Raw genomic sequence first — 21,171 nt, forward strand, 5'->3', positions numbered from 1 at the left:
GATTGTGTCTGTAAGTACATGTGTTCACAAGTCTGACATTTGTAAATCTGGACCCACTGCATGCTCAAACAGATAGTCGATGTTTGGACATTAATTAGTGTCTCACAGGAAGACTCACATCATCCAGTCTAATAAGGAGGCTATGAAAAAAATCAGAAAGAGAAACCAAAGTTTAAATTGGATTTGAACTGTGTCTTTTTTGTCAGAAGGATTATATGGCTACCAAAGCTACAGGAAGGAGATCTTATTGCTCTCTGTTTATCCTCCCATTATCAACTTACTGAAACTTTGAAGAATCGAATCTCAGTTATAAGAATTAAATGAATATTCCTCAGAGCTTAATGGAAACTATTTGCATGAACTGGTGTCTTCAGAAATAAAGCAAGTTAAAATCCCATGTGCCTGTGATCAAATTGAAACTACGTAAGTGAATTGGCCATTTACATCAACAGGGACCTGGGTTCAAATCTCGTCATGGTGGAAATTGAACTTAATAAATATCTGGAATTAACACCACTGTCCATTGTTGGACAAACCCACCTCGTTCACTAACGTCCTTCAGGGAATGAAATCTGCCATTCTCACATGGTTGAGCCTAAATGTGACTCCAGAGTCACAGCATTGTGGTTGACTCTCAACTACCCCCTGAAATGGCCTAGCAAGCCAGTTGTATCAATTGCTACAAAGTCTCAAAAAATAAATAAAACTAAACTGTCCAAATGGCATCAACCTAGGCACTGGAAACAATAATGCAAAAGCAGCTCTGTCAAGTCCTCCTTTCTAACACTGATGGCTAGTATCAACATTGGAAGACATGTCTCACACACTAATTATGCAACAGCCTGTCACAGTCATGCTCACGAAATCATACCTTACAAACAATTTCCTCGGCATTATCACCCTGGACATATAATTCAGATATAATAAAAATAAAAATAATGCAGAGAAAAATAAGTCAAAGAAAATAGTGACATCATTTCCTCTTTACAACTCAATGAGATGAAATATATTTTCAAACTTATAACAATAATACTTTTGCTTAACTTGCTACATATCAAAATAATCCCAAGTGCACACAATAGCATCTCTGCAAATAGAAACAGAAAATGCTGGAAATACTCAGCATAACTGCAGCATCTTTCAGCAAAAACACATAGTTAATCGACAGAATTTTCCCAATCCATTGGCAATCGGCTGGAAGATAGAAGGGACTAGGAGAACTGCCTTACACAAAGGGCCTGTCACTGTGTTGAGAGTCTTCCAGAGTTGAGGGATGGGTTCCCTCCTTTATAGGCAGGCATATCAGGAAATTTGGCTGTCTGGTGCCATCTCTCCTTAAAACATATTCACTCAACTTAGGACAGTCACCTTGTAACTCACGGGGACAGGACACTGTCCTGAAAGATTTGTCTGGCAAGGTCCTGTGAAGTGGCCTGCACTGACAATATGTCCTGCTTTTGACACTGGTGGTGGGACCTCCAATAACTAGCAAAATTTGGCCCAATGTTTCAGCCCTGCAACCCTTCTGGGTCCCGAACCTTGTCTCAAAATGAAGACACCCCTAGGTGGCAGAGATCATAACATGATTAAATTTAATTTCAATTTGTGGGAGAGAGGAACAGGTCCAAGACCATATTTTAAAATTTAAATAAGAGCAATTATGAGGGCATGAAAGCAAGCTGACTAAAGCAACTTGGCAATTGAGGTTAAAGGATCAGTTAACAGAGATTCAGTGGAAGATATTTAAGGGGATATTTCAGAATGTACAGAATAGATAAAATCCAGAAATTAGGAAAATTCCAAAGGACAAACCCACGCCTGCAATTTTCTAGACATGTTCAAGATTGTAAAAACTTTAAAGAAGAAGTATGTAGTTGTACCAAGATAGGTGGCAGGTCAGAAGATTATTCAGAATGTAAAAATAAAGATGACCAAAAAAATTGAGAGAACAAATTAGAGTACAAGAGAAGGCTAGCCAGAAATATAAAATCAGGCAGTAAGATTTGGATGGGACAGGAGAGTTGGTAAAGAATAGACAATAGGTGCTGGAGTAGGCCATTCAGCCCTTTGAGCCGGCACCACCATTCATTATGATCATGGGTGATCATCCACAATCAGTATCCCGTTCCTGCCTTATCCCCATAACCCTTGATTCCACTAGAAGTAGCAAATGGAATATGGAATATAATGTGGGAAAGTGTGAAGTCAAATGCTTTGGTGGGAAAATAGAGGCATAGACTATTTTCTAAATGGGGAAGAGCTTTGGAAATCTGCAGCACAAAAGATTCTCTTAAGGTTAACATGCAGGTTCAATTATTAAGGCAATTGCAATAATTTTGAGAAAGCTAGAATACAGGAGCAGGATATACTGCTGAGGCAGTATAAGGTTACTGTTAGGCCACATTTGGAATATTGTGAGCAGTCTGGACCCTGAATCTATGGAAGGATATTCTGGCCTGAGAGGGATGTACGGGAAGTTTACAAGAATGATCCAGGGTGTGAAGGCCCTGTCATAAGAGCAGTTGAAGACTCTGGGTCTATATTTGACAGAGTTTCAAAGGATGGGGAGGATCTGTTTAAAACTTAAATTTAAAATTTACCATTGCATCATGGCTGATATCTTTCTCAACCCCATTCTCCTACCTTCCACCCAAAACCTTTGATTCTCTTACTAATCAAGAACCCATCTATCTCTGTCTCAAATATACTCAGTGACTCGCATCCACAGCCTTCTGCAGTAATGAATTCTGCAGATTCACTATCCTCTGCTGAAGAAATTTCTCCTCATCTCGCTTCTAAAGCGTTTCCTTTCACTTTGTGGTTGTATCCTCCTAGTCTCTCCTACTAGTGGAAACATCTCCACGTCCACTTTATCCAGGCCTCTCAGCATTCTGTAAATTTTAAACAGATTCTCCCCATCCTTTTAAACTCTGTCAAATACAGACCCAGAGTCTTCAACTGCTCTTCTTATGACAGGGCCGTCACACCCTGGATCATTCTTGTAAACTTCCCGTACATCCCTCTAAGGCCAGAATATCCTTCCATAGATTCAGGGCCTGGACTGCTCACAATATTCCAAATGTGGCCTAACAGTAGCCTTACACTGCCTCAGCAGTATATCCTGCTCCTATATTCTAGTTTTCTCAAAAGTATTCTAATTGCCTTACTAATTGAACCTGCATGTTAACCTTAAGAGAATCTTTTGTACTGCAGATTTCCAAACCTCTTCCCCATTTAGACTCAATAGGCCAAATGGTATAATTCCATTTCTTATCTTATGGTCCAAAAGAAAGTCAGACTGAAGAAATATTACTTTAAAATAAGGTTGATAATTTGAGTGGGTATTTTGCAAGTGATCACTACAGCGTTTATAAGTAACATTCTGGAAGCAGTGGTAAAACATGAAATGGGAGGGAGCAATTCAAGAAAATCACCACCAAAGAAATTTGCAGTCCGACCCCACCACCAAAGAAATCAGCAATCCAACCCCACCAGCAAAGAATCTGCAATTCGACCCCACCACCAAAGAAATCAGCAATCCAACCCCACCAGCAAAGAATCTGCGATTCGACCCCACCACCAAAGAAATCAGCAATCCAACCCCACCAGCAAAGAATCTGCGATTCGACCCCACCACCAAAGGCATTTTTCCCTCCTCACCCCTGTCTGCTTTGCGGAGGGACCACTCTCTCCGTGACTCCCTTGTCCACTTCACACTCCCCTCCAGCCCCACCACACCTGACACTTTTCCCTACAACCACAGGAAGTGCTACACCTGCCCTTACACCTCCCCCCTCACCCACATCCCAGGCCCCAAAAAGACTTTCCACATCAAGCAGATGTTCACCTGCACATCTGCCAATGTGGTATACTGCATCCGCTGTACCCAGTGTGGCCTCCTGTGCATGGAGAAACCAAGCGGAGGCTTGAGGACCGCTTTGCAGAACACCTCCGCTCGGTTCGCAATAAACAACTGCACCTCCCAGTCGTGAACCATTTCAACTCTCCCTCCCATTCTTTAGACGACATGTCCATCGTGGGCCTCCTGCAGTGCCACAACGATGCCACCCGAAGGCTGCACGAACAGCAACTCATATTCTGCTTGGGAACCCTACAGCCCAATGGTATCAATGTGGATTTCACAAGCTTCAAAATCTCCCCTTCCCCCACTGCATCCCAAAACCAGTCCAGTTCTTCCCCACCTCCCTAACCTGTCCTTCCTCCCACCTCAAACCACACCCCCATTTCCTACCCACTAACCTTATCCCGCCCCCTTGGCCTGTCCGTCCTCCCTGGGCTGACCTTTTCCCTTCCCTACCTCCCCACCTACACTCACCTTTACTGGGTCCAACCCTGCCTCTTTGACTTGTCTGTCTCCCCTCCACCTATCTTCTCCTCTATCCATCTTCGCTGTGCCTCCCCCTCTTCCCCTCCCCCATTTCTGATGAAGGGTCTAGGCCTTTCCTGAAACATCAGCTTTCCTGCCCTAAGATGCTGCTTGGCCTGCTGTATTCATCCAGCTCCAAAACTGTTATCATAAAACAAGTGGTACTAAGTATTTGGTGCTATGGACTGACAATTGCCTCGGTCCTGATGGATTTTATTGCAGTGTTTTAAAAGGAGTGGATAGTGAGATAATTGATGCATTGGTTCCAACTTTCCAAAGCTCCCTTGATTCAGGGATGGTCCCAATAGATTTGGAAGGTATAAAATGTAACTCCTACATTTAAAAAGGGAGAGTGAAAGTAGGACACCAAAGGCCAGTTAGCTTAACATCTGTTAAATGGAAGCTGTTAGAGGCAATAATTAAGAACATCATAACATAGATAGATAGAGTTGATAGCCAGAGACTATTTCCCAGGGCAGAAAAGGCTAACACGAGGGGTCATAGTTTTAAGCTGGTTGGAGGAGAGGATGTCAGAGGCAGGTTCTTTACACAGAGAGTTGTGAGACCATGGAATGCGTTGCCAGCAGCAGTTGTGGAAGCAAGGTCATTGGGGTCATTTAAGAGACTGCTGGACATGCATATGGTCACAGAAATTTGAGGGTGCATACATGAGGATCAATGGTCGGCACAACATTGTGGGCTGAAGGGCCTGTTCTGTGCTGTACTGTTCTATGTTCTAAGAGAGCACTTTGACCAAGTTAAGGCAATCAGGCAGAGTCAACAGTTTTATGAAAAGGAAATCATATCTACTGGAGATTTTTGAGGAGGTAACAAATGCTGTGGGTAAAGGGGAACTGCTGGGTGTATTGCACTTAGATTTCCAGAAGGCATTTGTTAAAGATGTCACATCAAAGATTATCAGAGAAAATGAAACCTCATGGTGTCGAAGGTAGCATATTCATTTCCATATAAAATTGGCTGGGTAAAAGGAAGCAGAGAGTACACGCGATAGATCTTTTCTTGTGTTGGTAAGATGTAATTAGAGGCGTGACGAGTTCAGTGCTAGGATCTCAACTGTTTACGATTTATAAAAATGGCTTTGCTGAAGGGACAGAAGTACAATTGTCAATTCTGACATAGGGAATAGGTAGGAAAGTACATTGTAAAGAAGACACAAGGTGATTACAAAAAGATACTGCTACATTGTGAGTGGACAAAGGTGTGGCAAAAGGCATATAATTTGGAAAATGTGAAGTTGCCCATTTTTTAGGAAGAATAAAAAAAGGATATAATCTAAATGGTAAGAGATTGCACAGCTCAACGATACACAGATTGGGGAGCCCCCATACATGAACGGCAAAAAGTTAGAATGCAGGCACAGCAAATTAGGAAAGCTAATTGAATGTTATCATTTATCACGAGATCTGGAAACTAAAGCTGTGACATTGAAAGAACGATGGTGAAAACATGGAGTACTGCGCACAGTAATCCATTTAAAGATTTAAATGCATTGGAGGAATTAATATCTGGAACAGGTGAATTGTTTTATGAGGAAAGGGTGGACGGGTTAGTCATGTATCTGCTCGAGTTTAGAGTAACAAGTGATTAGTTAAAACAACTAAATCTTGAGGCGTACTGATAGATTTGGAAAGGGTGTTCCTGCTTTTGGGAAAACTTAGAACGGAGAGGTGGGTGTGAGCAGATCATCAATGTTTAAATAAAACTTAGGGGTCATCCATTTAAAAGGGACTGGGTAAAATGTTTGTCTCTCAGTCACAAGTCTTGGTACTCTCTTGCTGAAAAACATGGTGGGAAACTGAGTTCTTGAAAATTTTTAAGGCAAATGTTGACAGATTCTTATTAAAGGGTTGAAAAATTTATCAGGGTCAGCAGGAATGTGGATCTGAGATTACAATCAGACAATCCAAGATCTTATTGATTGGACTCAAAATGCTGAATGTCCCACTCCTGATCATACGTTTGTATGATTTTCTCTCCAAACACTGCCAGACTTAGTGAATATTTCCAGCAGTTTGTTTTTATTGTATGCCCCCGAATAACCTGAAGTGCTACACAGCCAAAGAAGTTTTGTTATTTTAAGTAAAGTTAGCTGCCAAGGACCAGCAAGGTTCTCAAAACAGAAATAAGATGACTAATCAGTTCATCTGTTTTTGGTGGCATTCAGGGAATGCTGCCCTATTGGAAATGCTATATTTCAGACAAGGATGCTAAATGGAGTCTTCATCTGTCATTTTAGGACGAAGTGTCAAACTCGATGATCTGATTCAAGGACAAGCATGGTAGCACTCTGTGCTGTCCATTAGAGTCATCAGAACTGAGTATCCAAGTTAGCTTACTGTCAATTATGGAATCATTCTGAAGGAAACACAGCATGGCAAGTTTCATAATGTAATAACATCCAATACACTTCAAATGCAATTAATCGGTTAGAACATGCTGAGTTTAATGAATGGTATATAAATACAAATTAGTTCTGCCTTCCATCACCAAACTAGGGTTCTGGGTGAGGGTTAGGATTTGGAAGGGTGTGTGAAACAAAGGCCAGACATGCTTCCTTTTTGCTGCCTACTAATATTTAAGATGCAGGCTCTCACATGAAGGACCAATGGTGACATGTGAACAGTTGTATTGAGTATTGTCATTTCAAGAGCAAAGTAGAGGAGACGCCTTCAACAATTTTAACAATCCAGCTCATTTGCAAAGAACCTGGTCTTATTTGTTTGATGAGATGAACTGCTGAGCTTCTCTCAGTGCTTCCTGCATTTCTTGATATTTTGCAACTTCACAGGCCTCATCCACATTTAACCAGCGAAATGACTGGTGCTCATTAGAGAGTTTTATTTCTGTATTATAGTTCTTTAGTTCTGCCAGCCAATAGATAACAGTTTTGGGTTTATTATTCACTTTGTATATCATTTCCTTTTTGTATCCATCAAGCAGATTAAAATCTTTTCTTCTTAGCCCTGCTTCTTCCTCAGTTTCACGAAGTGCAGTTTGAAGGTCATCTTCACCTGGATCAACATGCCCTTAAAAAACAAGATTAGACATTAAGCAAGCAGGCAGTGAATAACTGGGCCGAACATAATTATTAAAGTTTCACTTAAGTTTACCACTGCAAAGAACTCTGACTGACGGATTTGTTTCCTTTTAACAGCAAGTACCAAAACACAACCTCAGAGTGACAATTATGTTGGGCACGATCTGTCCAGGTAATTGAAGTTACATATTCAGGATACACACTTAAAGTGCAGTGCCCAGCACAATACTCCAACTAGGGTCTAACCAGTATTTTGTAATGGGTCAGCATAACTTTCACGCTTTTGTATTCTGTCACAACTTAGAAAGCACAGAGTCTTATTAGCCCCAACAGCCTCAATCTGACCTGTCATCAAATCCAAGGAGCTTAATTATACGAGGTGCCAGATTCCCCACCATCACAGCTCAAAGGTTGGGTGAATAGGGGAAGGAGCTCACTGAGGGGGGAATTAAAAAAAGGTGAGATTTCTGTTTCACTGCTATCAGCCAGAAACTCTCTAGAACTTTGGGAACAAAGGTGGTGGTGCACTTATAGGAATTGGGATGAGTTTGGGGGATTTCATCTGGTACAAAGCTGGTAGAAGACTCTGGAGAGTGGGGTGGAGGATCAGGAGTTTGTACCAATAGGGATGGGAAAAGAAACCCAGGTTGGTGTAAGTCTCTTAGCAGGCACTCCAAAAACCAATAAGAAGGAGCTGCCACACCAACAGCCCACAGAAGGTAACCTACTGGACTTCCCAGGGACAGGTCTCTCCAGGTGCCAGTTAAATCCTGGTGACAGCAGGATAAGACCCAAATAACAACTAATTTCCAATGAGAGTCTTGATTAGCCCAGGTAAACTGCCCAATGTCAACCATAACATCAGTACAGTTTGGAGTGGAGGTATGGGTAAATGAGTAGATGGCAGGCAAGCCAACTGCAGAGACAAACTGTCACATGTTCTGCCTTTGAACGCATCGGCAAAGAAACTAAAATCCAGCCTCCAGTCTTTGGTCCCATAGCCACTTAAAAAAATTTACTTTACAATGCTTCTCCTATTTCTTCATCAAAAAGGACCATTTTAAGCATTAAATTTCACTTGCCTCAAATCTTCAAGTTTCTGTTTCTCCACATCTCTCTGTTCATTTCATTTACAAATTACATATCATGGCTTCAAAGCACTTTAGGGTGTCTAGTGGTCATGAAAAGTGCTGAATAAATGCATATCTTTGTCTGTAAAGTTTGAAATCATCCCAGTAACCAATTTGAAGTCATTAAAAGTATATGACATTGAATCATTTCAATATGAGAATTATATTTATCAATAAATCTATTACCATTACACACTGGAATCTGGCATGCACGTGTTTTTCAGGGACTATTTTTAGAGCAGTCTTTCCAATCATATTGTAAGTGACTTCAGAGAAGGTTGTGGCACAATGGTAATGTCGCTAGACCAGTAATCCAGTAAATCACAAATTTGAATTCAATAAAATAATGGAATAAAAACTAGCACAAAGGCAGCTGTGTAACTATTGCTGATTATCATAAAGACCCATTTGGTTCCATCCCTTTAGGATGGAAATCTGCACGTGACTCCAGATCCAGACCCAGACATGACTCAATCGTCTTCCGAACAACTGGAGATGAACAATAAATGTTGGCCTAGTTGGTGACATCCCTCCTATGAACAAATTAAAGAAATACATAGATTTAAATGAGTTATGAATATCAAATACACCCTCATTTAAGTCGATGGTGAGTATGAAAATCTCTTTACACTCAGGAATTGTGGAAGTAGTTCGGATGACTAATGGTTGCGGCCAAGACTATGCTCCAGATTTTCTAATCAGCAATGAAGGAACAGCTTTCACCATAAACCACAGGCACTGTCAGGCTTGTCAGCAGAGACATCCTGTTATTGGGGTGTTCAGCTGAGCTATCACCCTTTACTGGATATCATTGGCATTTGTCAGTAAGACATGATGTGGAGGTACCAGTGTTGAACTGGGGTGGACAAGGTCAGAAATCACATGACACCAGATTATAGTCCAACAGGTTTATTTGAACTCACAAGCTTTCAGAAGCAGAGCCTGACGACAAAGGGGCAATGCTCCAAAAGCTTGTGTTTTTAAATAAAGGTGTTGGACAATAATCTGGTGTTGTGTGATTTCCGACCTCGTCAATGAGACAAGCAGCAGATTGGCTCTTCAACCAGATTAAAAGAATCAAATTGAGCCACAGACTGTGAAAACCAGAAACAAAATACATTTCTGAATCACTGCACAAGCAGCAAAATAAAATTGGGATGTTTAAACTGGATTATTGAAACAACAGAAAACATTTATAAAAAAACTTTTACTTCTTTAAAGATCAGTAACACTAATTTTCTTCCCAGAATGAGGCCTCAGATTTAGAATTGGTTTTCAAAACAAGACACTGGCCAGCAGTAACTATTTTTACTCTACTCATTGCTAATTGTAAAAAGTATGTGTTTTAATTTATTTTCAGCATGAGAACAGTTGGCAATTCACATAATGTATACTTTAACAACTACTGGAGATTCTAACCATCATAATTAGCAGTGGGGAAAAGATATCAATGACAACAACTTTCAAATTCACATGATGAATCGTGCATGAAGGACAGAAATTGCAGTTAGATCTACACAGAAGTAGCAGGTAAATAATGGGTGCCTCCTATACCCCTAATACCAGTGATATAGAGTTGAGGAAAAACTTCTTTACCCAGAGAGTGGCGAATATATGGAATGCTCTGCCCCAGAAGGCAGTGGAGGCCAACTCTGTGGATACTTTCAAGAAAGAGATAGATAGAGCTCTTAAAGATAGTGGAATCAAGGGTTATGGGGATAAAGGCAGGAACAGGATACTGATTGTGGATGATCAGCCATGACCATAATGAATCGTGGTGATGGCTCGAAGGGCCGAATGGCCTACTCCAGCACCTATTCATCCAGCCTCACATTTTATTATCTCCTCTACTCCAACACATATTGTCTATAGGCAGCCCATCCCTCGCCCAAAGCCAGCACAGAACAGGCAACATCCTCTCTGCTCGAATGAAGCACCTTTAGGAGGCGTCCAGTGATGCTGTCCATAGGAAGTCTGCAAAAGTAGGAACTCGATGTCCTGAGGCTTAGCAGCTAATCCGGTGTTTAACCTCCTGAAAATAATCAGTCCACAGGCCCTCAGTGTCATGGCCGGAGACAGGAAGAGACACCAACCGAAAACCGGAAGCTCATCCGCGAGACCAATTAGCGGCGACAGTCTCACATAATCAATTCACCAATTAATTCAGCTGAAACGGAATCGGAGATTCGCATCTAAAAGCGTTGGGTGTTCTCTCTGCAGATGGACGCTGTAACTAGCGTTTTTACGATTCTCTCTCATTAATCGACTATCAGTTCAAAGCTTTTACTAAAGGTCTCTTGCTGAATGGGTGGTAATTTCTTGTAAAGTGACGGGATCTTGTGATAACAATGTGTAGAGCTGGATGACCACGAGAAGCATCTGAGGAGCAGGAAAGCTGACTTTTCGGGCCTAGGCCCTTTTCGGCCCGAAACGTCAGTTTTTCCTGCTCCTAAGATGCTGCTTGGCCTGCTGTGTTTATCCAGCTCGACCGCCTTGTTATCTTGGATTCTCCAGCATCTGCAGTTCCCACTATCTCGAGGATCTTGCGATAGGTCAACGCTTCTGTGCTTCCCTGATTGGTCGAACGGTTGTATAGCGGATGTACAATCATCTTTTGTCCCCTGGCCAATTACCGTAGGTTCTTATAGGTCAGAGCCAGATACCTGGTGGTGATTGGTTTCTGGATGATCACCGGGCCGCCGACACCGGGCACGGATTGGTCAGGGCCGTGCGCGGGGCCGCAGCGCGCGCTGCGCGAGGCGGCTTTCAAACGGCCGGCGGCGTTGCCATGGATCCGAATGGCGCTGTTGTTACGGCAGAATGAGTGGGAGCTGCAAAGTTGGTAAGTGGATTGCCCCAATAAAAGCAATAAGTTCAACATCAGCAACTGTCTATATTTATGTCGTATAATAGTAGTAATGTTATTAAAAATAATGGGGGTGGTAGCGTTAATGGAAAGATGTTATCAAAAGTACGTACATGGATGATGCCGGAAACTGTAGGTGTACGCGCAGGAGTGGACAATTGGCTCTCATTTACTTTGAGAAAAGATGCCCGAGAGGTGTCCCAGTGATAATGGGAACTGCAGATGCTGGAGAATCCAAGATAACAAAGTGTGGAGCTGGATGAGCACAGCAGGCCAAGCAGCATCTCAGGAGCACAAAAGCTGACGTTTCGGGCCTAGACCCTTCATCAGAGAGGGCGATGGGGAGAGGGAACTGGAATAAATAGGGAGAGAGGGGGAGGCGGACCGAAGATGGAGAGTAAAGAAGATAGGTGGAGAGGAGAGTGGAGGTAGGGAGGGGATAGGTCAGTCCAGGGAAGATGGACAGGTCAAAGAGGCGGGATGAGGTGGTAGGTAGGAAATGGAGGTGCGGCTTGAGGTGGGAGGAAGGGATGGGTGAGAGGAAGAACAGGTTAGGGAAGCTGGTTTTGGGATGAGTTTCTGTTCAGATGGCAGTTCACTCTCACACTGATTTTCAAATGCCCTCTTTTTTTATACCTTTGACCTATTAATTTCTTATAATAAAATTGCTTCTAGGTTGTCAAAGCCATCAGATTTAAATTTAATTATATTTTGGTCTCTAGAGCCTGATTTAAATTAATTGGCTAACTTCAAAAACCTGTTGCCTTGGTAAAAATGCTGCTTTGCCTGCTAACAGTATAGCTTTTTGACACAATATTTCAGTTTCAAGAACTCTGTCTGCCGACAATAAAGCCTAAAAAGACATCATCTTTTAAAGGGACCACACACTCTTTTCCCCTCATCATTGTCCAAGCAAATACTAATGTCCTGCCTTCGAGTCCACAAATACTATACCCAACTTAGCAACATTGTCATTACAAGATAGCAAGTAAAAGTCCAGCAATGAATTCTGAAGAAACTTATTTTACCAAAATATTGGTGAGAGTGTGGAACTCAGTGCCATGGGGAGTGTTTGAAATAAATAGTGTAGCGGCAATTAAAAATAAGCTCGATAAGCATTTGAAGGAGAAGGGAATATAAAGTTGCTGTAGTCATAGATGAGGAAGATGGAAGCAGATTCAAGTGGCTTACAAGCAGTGACTTGATTGGTTGAGTGGAATAGCCTGTTTCTGTCAAACTGTCCTACGTAGATGATTTGATAATATTCTTTAGGGAAGAAAATCTATGGTCCTTACTTAGCCTGGCCTATGCAGCCTTCCTGCGGGACACAGGGTGGTCGATGATGTAATATTAGGTAATGAAGCTTGGCAAAAAGGGTGAGGTATGGGGGAGGTGCAGGTGCATTTTTCAGACAATGATTATAACTTTATTAGCTTCAAACTCCTGCTGGAAAATGACAAGGATGTGCCTGAAATCAAAACTCTAAATTGGGAAAGGCTGATTTTCATAAGATCAGATATGATTTCACCAAAGGTAAATGGAAGAACAGTGGGACACATTCAAGAAGGAAACAGGAACAGTACAAGGCAAATGTGTTCCAATAAAGATAGAGGGTGGAGCCAACACATCCAGTGAACCCTGAATGTCGAGGCATACCCTGGAAAGAATTTAGAGAAAAAGGCAGGCTTATTGCATGTACTCAGGGCTCAAAACAGCAGAACCCATAGAGGAATATAAATGGGAAGTTGAAATTTGAGGAAAGAAATTAGGAGAATAAAAAAGGTGTAGGAAAAGATAATGGCAGATAAAATAATCAAAAATCTTGAATTATTTTCTGTGACTCTATCTGGACATTTTGGTAAGCATGGACCTGTTTGGGCCAAAGGGCCCTGCTGGAGGAATCTGACTGCAACAGTAAGGATGAAAGGTTAACAACCACAGTGGTAATTTTGAGAGTGGAAATGGAAGGTATAGGTAACGTTCGACATGAATACTTTGTGTCAGTGTTCATTATTCAGCTGGACTACCTGGGTATAGAAATCAAGGAGAAGGGCTGTGATACAATTAAAGAAATTAGCATAGACAAAGAGGAAGGTTTGAGTGTCCTGACAGGCCTAAAAGTATGTAAATCACTTGGGCTGGATGAAATGTATTCAGCTGTTGAGTGAGACAAGGGAGGAAATAGTGTGGATGCTCGCATTATGTTCAATTCCTCTCTGGCCAGAAGAGAGGTGTCAGTTAACTGGATGACAGCCAGTTATTCAAGGAGGGTAGGGGAAGGTAAATAGGAAACCACAGCTGTCATTCCAACCTCCATGGTCGGGAAAATATTGGAAGCAATTCTGAAGGACAGAATGGAGACACAGGGATTAATTAATAATGGTCAGTGTCGTTTTATTAAGGGGACCTCTGACCAACTTGATTGTTTTCATTTCTTGAAGAGATGTCCAGGTGTGTAGATGAGAGCAATGTATTTGGCACAGTCAACCTGAACTTTTGCAAGACTTTTAATAAGGTCCCACATGGGAGAGACTGATAGCAAAAGTGAGAGTTCATTGTATCCAAGGAAAGTTGTCAAATCGGATCCAGAATTGGCTCAGTGGCAGGAAGCAGAGATTGATGGTCTAAGGGTGTTTCTTGACTGGAAGCCTGTGTCCAGTAAGATCCTACAGGAATCAGCCTTTGCTATTTTACATATAAATGATTTTGCTTTAATGTAGGAGGGTTAATCAATAATTTCAGGGATGATGTGAAAATTGATGCAGTGATAAATAATGAGGGGGATAACCTTCAAGTACAGGAGGATTTAGATATCCTGGTTAGACGGACCGATCCGGCAAATGGAATTAAATCCAGATAGGTGTGAGGTGTTGCACTTAGGCAGGTCAACATGGTAAGGAAATACCTGATGAACAGAAGGACCTTGGGGAAACCTGAAGACACAGGGGTCTTGGTGTACATATTCACCAGCCCCTTAAGATAGCAGGACAGATAGATAAGGTGGTTAAGAAGGCTTATTGATACTTGCCTTTATGAGCCGAAGCATGGCATTCAAGAGCAGGGAGGTTATGCTGGAACTGTATGAAATGTTGATTAGGCCAAAGCTGAAGTATTGTATGCAATTCTGGAATCTACATTAATGGATGGATGTGATACCGCTGGAGAGAATACAGAGGAGATTTACTAAAATGTCATCCGGGCTGGAGTGTTTTAGTTATGAAGAGAATAGATGGTATAGGCAGAAGAAACTCTTTGATTCAGTGGAGGATTCAATGACCATGGGACATAGGTTTAAGGCAGGAAGTTTAGAGGGAGTATGAGGAAACATATTCACCCAGAGGTAGTGGGAATCTGGAACTTATTGTCTGTCAGGGTGGTAGAGGCAGAAACCTTCTTAACGTTTAAGAAATATTCAGATGTGCACCTGCGATGCCAAAGCATACAAGGTGATGGGCTAATTGCTGGAAAATGGTCTTGAAATAGATCAGTGCTGTTTTTGACCAGTGCAGAGTTGATGTGCTGCAGGACCTTTATCTGTGCTATAGATCTCTGTGACATGTGGTCAACTTTTAACTGCCCTCTGTAATGGTCGAGCAAGCGACTCAGTTCAAGGGCAGTTAGGCACATGCAATAAATGTTACAATGAAGTAAAATCAAAAAATTCTGGGATTTAAATTGAAGTTTATGTTGAAACTAGTATTTTATGTAAGTCAATTCACTGTATCTGTGGATGCTTGAGGGAGGAATGACTCAGTAATATTAATGGAATTGCAAAAGTCAGTTAGTAGTGTCATTGCCAACTTCTCATGTTTATTGGTTCTGATTATTAAAATCATACAATATTAATGACTTAGTGCTGCATTTCAGTCTTGAGCAAAGTTATAGCTCATGGAAAGAAATAGACAGTAGCAACATAGATGCAAATCTGTCAGAATGACAGGAAACATTAGGAGTTAATGGGTGATTTTTGGACTAGAATAAGATATGTACTAGAGTTCCCCATGGGCCTGTTTGGACCCTTAAACTTTGTGATTTGTTAATGACATAGATTTTGGTGGAAATGGCACAATTTCAACAGTTGTGGGTGACAAAAAACTGGGAAGCATTGTGAACTATTGATAAAGTATACAGTATCCTTCGGTATAGTAATAGAGGTATGAAGTACAAGAAGCCCAACATTATGTTAAACTTGTATGAAATGCTATTTTGATGTCAACTAGAGTGTTCTATCCAAAGCTGACTGGCCTTTGTTTTCTTGCTTTCTGTCTCCCTTTTTGAATAAAGGAATTACATTTTCTATTTTCCAATCTCTTGGAGCCATCCTTGAATCAGAGCTCTGGAAAATTAGAACTAATGCATCAATTATCTCACAAGCCACTTTTCCTTTTTAAAAAAACACACTATGATAAAGTCCATCAGGCCCTGGGTAATTGTCAGTCTGTAGCTTCAACTATTCAGCACCACTTCTCTTGTGATTATGATTTTCCTGAGTTGCTTTTTCCCTTCCATTTCATGATTTTTACTTCAACTAGGATGTTATTTGTAAGCTCTGTAGTGAAGACTGTTGCAAAATAGCCACTCAAATCCTTAGCCATTTCCCTATTTTTGCAGTAATATTTCTTCAGTCTGACTTTATATAGCGTCATACGACCATAAGACATAGGAGCAAAATTAGGCCATTTGGCCCATCATGCCTCCGATGCTATGAGATCATGGCTGATAAATTTCTCAATCCCATTCTTCTGCCTTTTCAATAATCAAGAACCTGTCTTTCTCTGTCTTAAATTAAGTGATTTGGGCCTCCACAGACTTCTGTCACAATGAATTCCACAGGTTCACCACTGTCTAGTTGAAGAAATTCCCATTACTTTATTGACAGAAAGAGGCTTATAATGTTGCCAGAAAGAGAAGGATATCTGAGCTGTGGGTATTTTAGAATTCAGCAGAGAAAACCATGTTATTGATCATTTATGTTTGATCCTTCATTATTTAAACTACCAAGGGGCACTAAAAAGTTAATATACTTATAAGTCAGTTGGAGGCAGAGACTGAGAAATTATAATGGAGATTTTGAAATTGTGACAGATAATAAAATTCTCCAATAGCCTGGATTTTGCAGAGGTAATGATGATGTGTTCATGTTTGTTACTCCTCAGGAGTCCATACACACATAGTCAAATATCAAAATCTAGAAGTTTCTATCAATGATTAAGAATACTATGCCACAATTATTGAATAAAGAACCCGTCTGGTAATAGAAAATTATATATTTAAAATTGCAAAACTTTCATCACAAAAGTGCCAAGCTTTTAAGTTTATAGTTTTTAGTTTCTATTATATATCTATCTGTTTTGGGGCCACTGCTGTTTGTCATTTTTATGAATGACCTGGATGAGGGCATAGAAGGATGGGTTAGTAAGTTTGTGGATGACACTGAAGTCGGTAGAGTTGTGGATAGTGTGGAAGGATGTTGCAGGTTACTGAAGGACATAGATAAGCTGCAGAGCTGGCAAATGGAGTTTAATGCAGAAAAGTGTGAGGTGATTCACTTTGGAAGGAGTAACAGGAATACAGGGTACTGGGCTAATGGTAAGATTCTTGCTAGTGTGGATGAGCAGAGAGATCTCAGTGCCCATGTGCATAGATTCTAGAAAGTTGCCACCCAGGTTGATAGTGTTGTTAAGAAGGCGTATGTGTGTTAGGTTTTATTGGTAGAGGGATTGAGTTTCGGAGCCATGAGGTCATGTTGTAGCTGTACAAAACTCTGCTGTGGCCACACTTGGAGTATTGTGGTCGCCGCATTATAGGAAGTATGTGGAAACATTGGGAAGGGTGCAGAGGAGATTTACCAGGATGTTGCCTGGTATGGAGGAAAGGTCTTATGAGGAAAGGCTGAGGGACATGAGGCTGTTTTCGTTAGAGAGAAGAAGGTTAAGAGGTGACTTAATAGAGACATACAAGATGATCAGAGGATTAGATAGGGTGGACAGTGAGATCCTTTTTCCTCAGATGGTGATGGCTAGCACAAGAGGACATAGCTTTAATTTAAGGGGTGATAGATATAGGGCAGATGTCAGAGGTAGGTTCTTTACTCAGAGTAGTAAGGGCATGGAATGCCCTGCCTGCAAAAGTAGTAGACTCGCCAAGTTTAAGGGCATTTAAATGGTCATTGGGTAAAGATATGGATGATAATGGAATAGTGTAGGTTAGATGGGCTTCAGATTGGTTTCACAGATCAGCGCAACATTGAGGGCCAAAGGGCCTGTACTACGCTGTAATGTTCTATGTTCTTGATATTTAATTTAAAATTCTCTATGGCATTCTGCGTCTCCAGTTGGCTGTGTTGTCTACAGCTTTTTCATGGATCCATTCATGTTTAATGATCATGGAGTTGCAACTGCTAGGATTTGAAAAATAAGATTGCTGGTCTCGTTCTGCTTGCCTTTAGTGCCATGATCTTCATCACAGAAAAATATTTTTTCATGTTGCTGTGGATGCAGTTGCTGTTGTTGCAAATCCTTGGTGTGTTCTGTGAAATACGTATGCTATGTCTTTCATTGCGCTTCAACAAAGGGCTGGGACTTCTCAAATGAGGCAGCAGAGACTTCGTACACACTACCCAAATCCATAAGTATGAGAAGTTCTAAGGTCGCTGCCTCTACTGAATCACCAACATAAGTTCTTTCTCTGTCAGTCTGCCCTGAAGCAGCAAACAGGTTTAAAGTGCTGTTATGTAGATTGATACTTCATCTTTGGCATTTTTTTTTCCTATCATTGTGATCCTGTCTTTTGAGAGAAATGAGGGTCTGCGTTACCTTGTAATTGTAAGGCTGGAGTATCTATGATGGATAGTGATTCCTGGTGCACTGAGTTAATTTCATTGTCTTCAGTGCCTGCTAATTGTAGAATATCCAGAGCTATACTAGCACTGCTGCATAACAATTGTTGGCTCTGGTTTTATTATGGAGCAGAAGGAGGCCGCTTGACCGATCGTGTTTACACTGGCTTTTTGGGCATTTTAACATTTTAATGGAGGCGATGGCCTAGTGGTATTATTACTGGACTGTAAATCCAGAGACCCAGATAATGTTCTGTGGATCCAGGCTCGAATCCCACCATGACAGATGGCGGAATTTGAATTCAATAAATATCTGGAGTTAAGAGTCTGTTGATGACCATGAACCCGTTGTCAATTGTTGGAAAAACCAATCTGGTTCGGTCATGTCTGTTAGGGAAGGAAACTGCCATCTTTACCTGGTCTGGCCTACATGTGACTCCAGACCCACACCAATGTAGTTAACTCTCAACTGCCCTCTGGGCAATTAGGGATGGGCAATAAATACTGCCTAGCCAGCGATGCCCTCATTCCACAAATGAATAAAAAAAACTCAGCTCTCTGATGAAGGGTCTAGGCCCGAAACGTCAGCTTCTGTGCTCCTGAGATGCTGCTTGGCCTGCTGTGTTCATCCAGCCTCACATTTTATTATCTCAGCTAATCTTCTGCTTTTTCCTGTAACCCTGCCCATTGTTTCTTTCTAAATAAGCATCCAATGCCACCTTCTCTAAAGTGTTTGATATTTAGCCTTAGGAAGAGCTCAGTCTTGTGGTGTGGTTATCTGACAATTACAGTTGAAAGATTGAAGCATTATGTTCTGTTTTGATTTTCATTCAACTCTAAGTTAATTTTTTGTCTGAGGGAGGCAACTAATTGCAGTTATGTCCTTAATGTTTCTTGTGTTTAGGAACATTATGAAGGGATGTTTCTCCACCTGCCGCAATGCTTATCCAGCACATTCTGTCACAATAAACTTTGAGCAAATCTGTTTTTGACTTCCAATATTATGTGGGCTACATGATTGAATTTCCCTTAAAATGTTACGTGAAGGACAGTACTGTGAAATCATGAGCTTTTATGTTTAATTTACAGAAACAATACAATAATTACTATGGATGATTATGTGCTTCTTAACCTTAGCTTATATCTGATGATTTATAGATTTCATGTTGTCAGAGACCTATAACTTAAAATGAAACAGTACTTCCACTTGTTGCTGCAACAATGGTGCATTAAGATTGCACGTTACAAGATTTTCTACTATAACAAACAGCCTGAAAGCATTTTTAAAAGAAAATTCATTTATGGAAAGTATGGCGTTACGAGCTGGGCCAACATTTACTGCCGATAGATAACATGGTGTGGAGGTTCTTGAATAGACGTGTAGCTTGGGATGGGGATGCTGTATTTGATTTGCATGCTGAGCTGTTCGTTAGTTTGCAGACATTTCATTACCCTGTTGGGAAACATCATCAGTGCAGCCTCCAATGAAGCGCTGTTGAATTTTCCCCCCAAGTTTTAATGTCTGGAGTTGATTACCTCTATTTTCTTCGCAGTATATAAGAGTCTAATTCTACGTGTTTATTGATGACCTTCTTGGTGGAGAACGAAGCCTCTAAAAATAACACCGTAAGATTGAGATAACACCAGGATCCTAGGACAGGCCAGGCAGAGACAAGCGTTGGAATTTCTAGGGGCCTGTTCTCCACTGAAAAGGCCATCAATAAACACGTTGAATTGGACACTATATGTACACCACTGTGAAGAAAAATCGGAAATGGGGTCTTCAACTCCAACGGACCCCAGAGTTTAAATTCTAGGCGGGAAAATACAGCAGTGCTTCATTGGAGGCTGGACTGATGATGTTTCCCAGCAGGGTAATGTAACGTCTGCGAACTAATGAACCAGCTCGGTGAGCGAACCAACCACAACAAATGCAATGTGGAGCTGGAGGAACACAGCAGGCCAGGCAGCAATAGAGGAGCAAAAAGTTGATGTTTTGGGTCAGGACCCTTCTTCAGAAAGATGAAGGGTCCCGACCCAAAACATTGAATCCCTACAGTGTGGAAACAGGCCATTCAGCCCAACAAGTCCACACCCCTCCTCTGAAGAGCATCCCACCCTGACCCATTCCCCTACCCCTGTCTGTTCCCATATCTACCCAAACACCTCTGGGCACTATGGGCAATTTAGCATGACCAATCCACCAATCCTGTACATCTTTGGACTGTGGGAGGAAACTAGAGCACCTGGAGGAAGCCCACACAGACGTGGGTGGAATGTACAAACTCCACACAGACAGTTGCCTGAAGGTGGAATTGAACCCTGGTCCCTGACACGTAAGCCAGCAGTGCTAACCAATGAGCCACCATGCCAAGTTAACTTTCCTGCTCCTCTGATGCTGCCTGGCCTGCTGTGTTCCTCCAACTCCACACTGTGTTATCTCTGACTCCAGCAACTGCAGTTCTTACTTTTCTTGAGTCGTTTATTGCCCATACCTAGTTATCCTTCAAAGGTGGTGTTATTGACTTAATACTATTTATTGTAGGTATTTGTATTTTAAAGTGCAGAACACAGCACTCCTGTTCCCTCACCTTGCTTTTAACACAACCGAAAAGTCCACTTCAGAATCCCTACAGAGTGGAAACAGGCCCTTCAGCCCAACAGTTCCATATGAACTTCAGACATCCCACCCAATCTACACATCCCTGAACGCTAAGGGCAACTGAGCGTGGCCAATCCACCTATCTTGCACATCTTTGGACCGTGGGAGGAAACCAGAGCACCCGGATAAAACCCACGCAGACACAGGGAGAATGTGCAAACTCCACAAAGACAGTTGCCTGAGGGTGGAATTGAATCCAGGTCCCTGCTGCTGTGAGGCGGCAGTGCTAA

General features: G+C 41.6%; 2 protein-coding genes across 4 annotated transcripts in view; one reads left to right on the top strand and one right to left on the bottom strand.

Moving 5' to 3' along the window:
- Positions 1 to 6,830: 6,830 nt before the first annotated feature.
- On the bottom strand, positions 6,831 to 11,164 carry nudt2 (nudix (nucleoside diphosphate linked moiety X)-type motif 2). The gene is made up of 2 exons (XM_048546814.2): positions 10,513 to 11,164; positions 6,831 to 7,434 (listed from the first exon to the last, which is right to left on the bottom strand). Exons 1-2 carry the CDS (start codon positions 10,640 to 10,642, stop codon positions 7,121 to 7,123), a joined length of 444 nt encoding a protein of 147 aa, XP_048402771.1. The 5' UTR covers positions 10,643 to 11,164; the 3' UTR covers positions 6,831 to 7,120.
- LOC125459831 (kinesin-like protein KIF24) overlaps positions 10,671 to 21,171 on the top strand; it is a 151,025-nt gene continuing 140,524 nt past the window's right edge. For all 3 annotated transcript variants that reach the window (XM_048546750.2, XM_059649100.1, XM_059649102.1), the window contains exon 1: positions 10,671 to 11,417. The gene's annotated coding sequence lies outside the window, so the exon portion shown is untranslated. The remainder of the gene's footprint in view (positions 11,418 to 21,171) is intronic.

Source organism: Stegostoma tigrinum, chromosome 1, assembly GCF_030684315.1.
Source record: "Stegostoma tigrinum isolate sSteTig4 chromosome 1, sSteTig4.hap1, whole genome shotgun sequence".
Classification (NCBI taxonomy): Eukaryota; Metazoa; Chordata; class Chondrichthyes; order Orectolobiformes; family Stegostomatidae; genus Stegostoma; species Stegostoma tigrinum.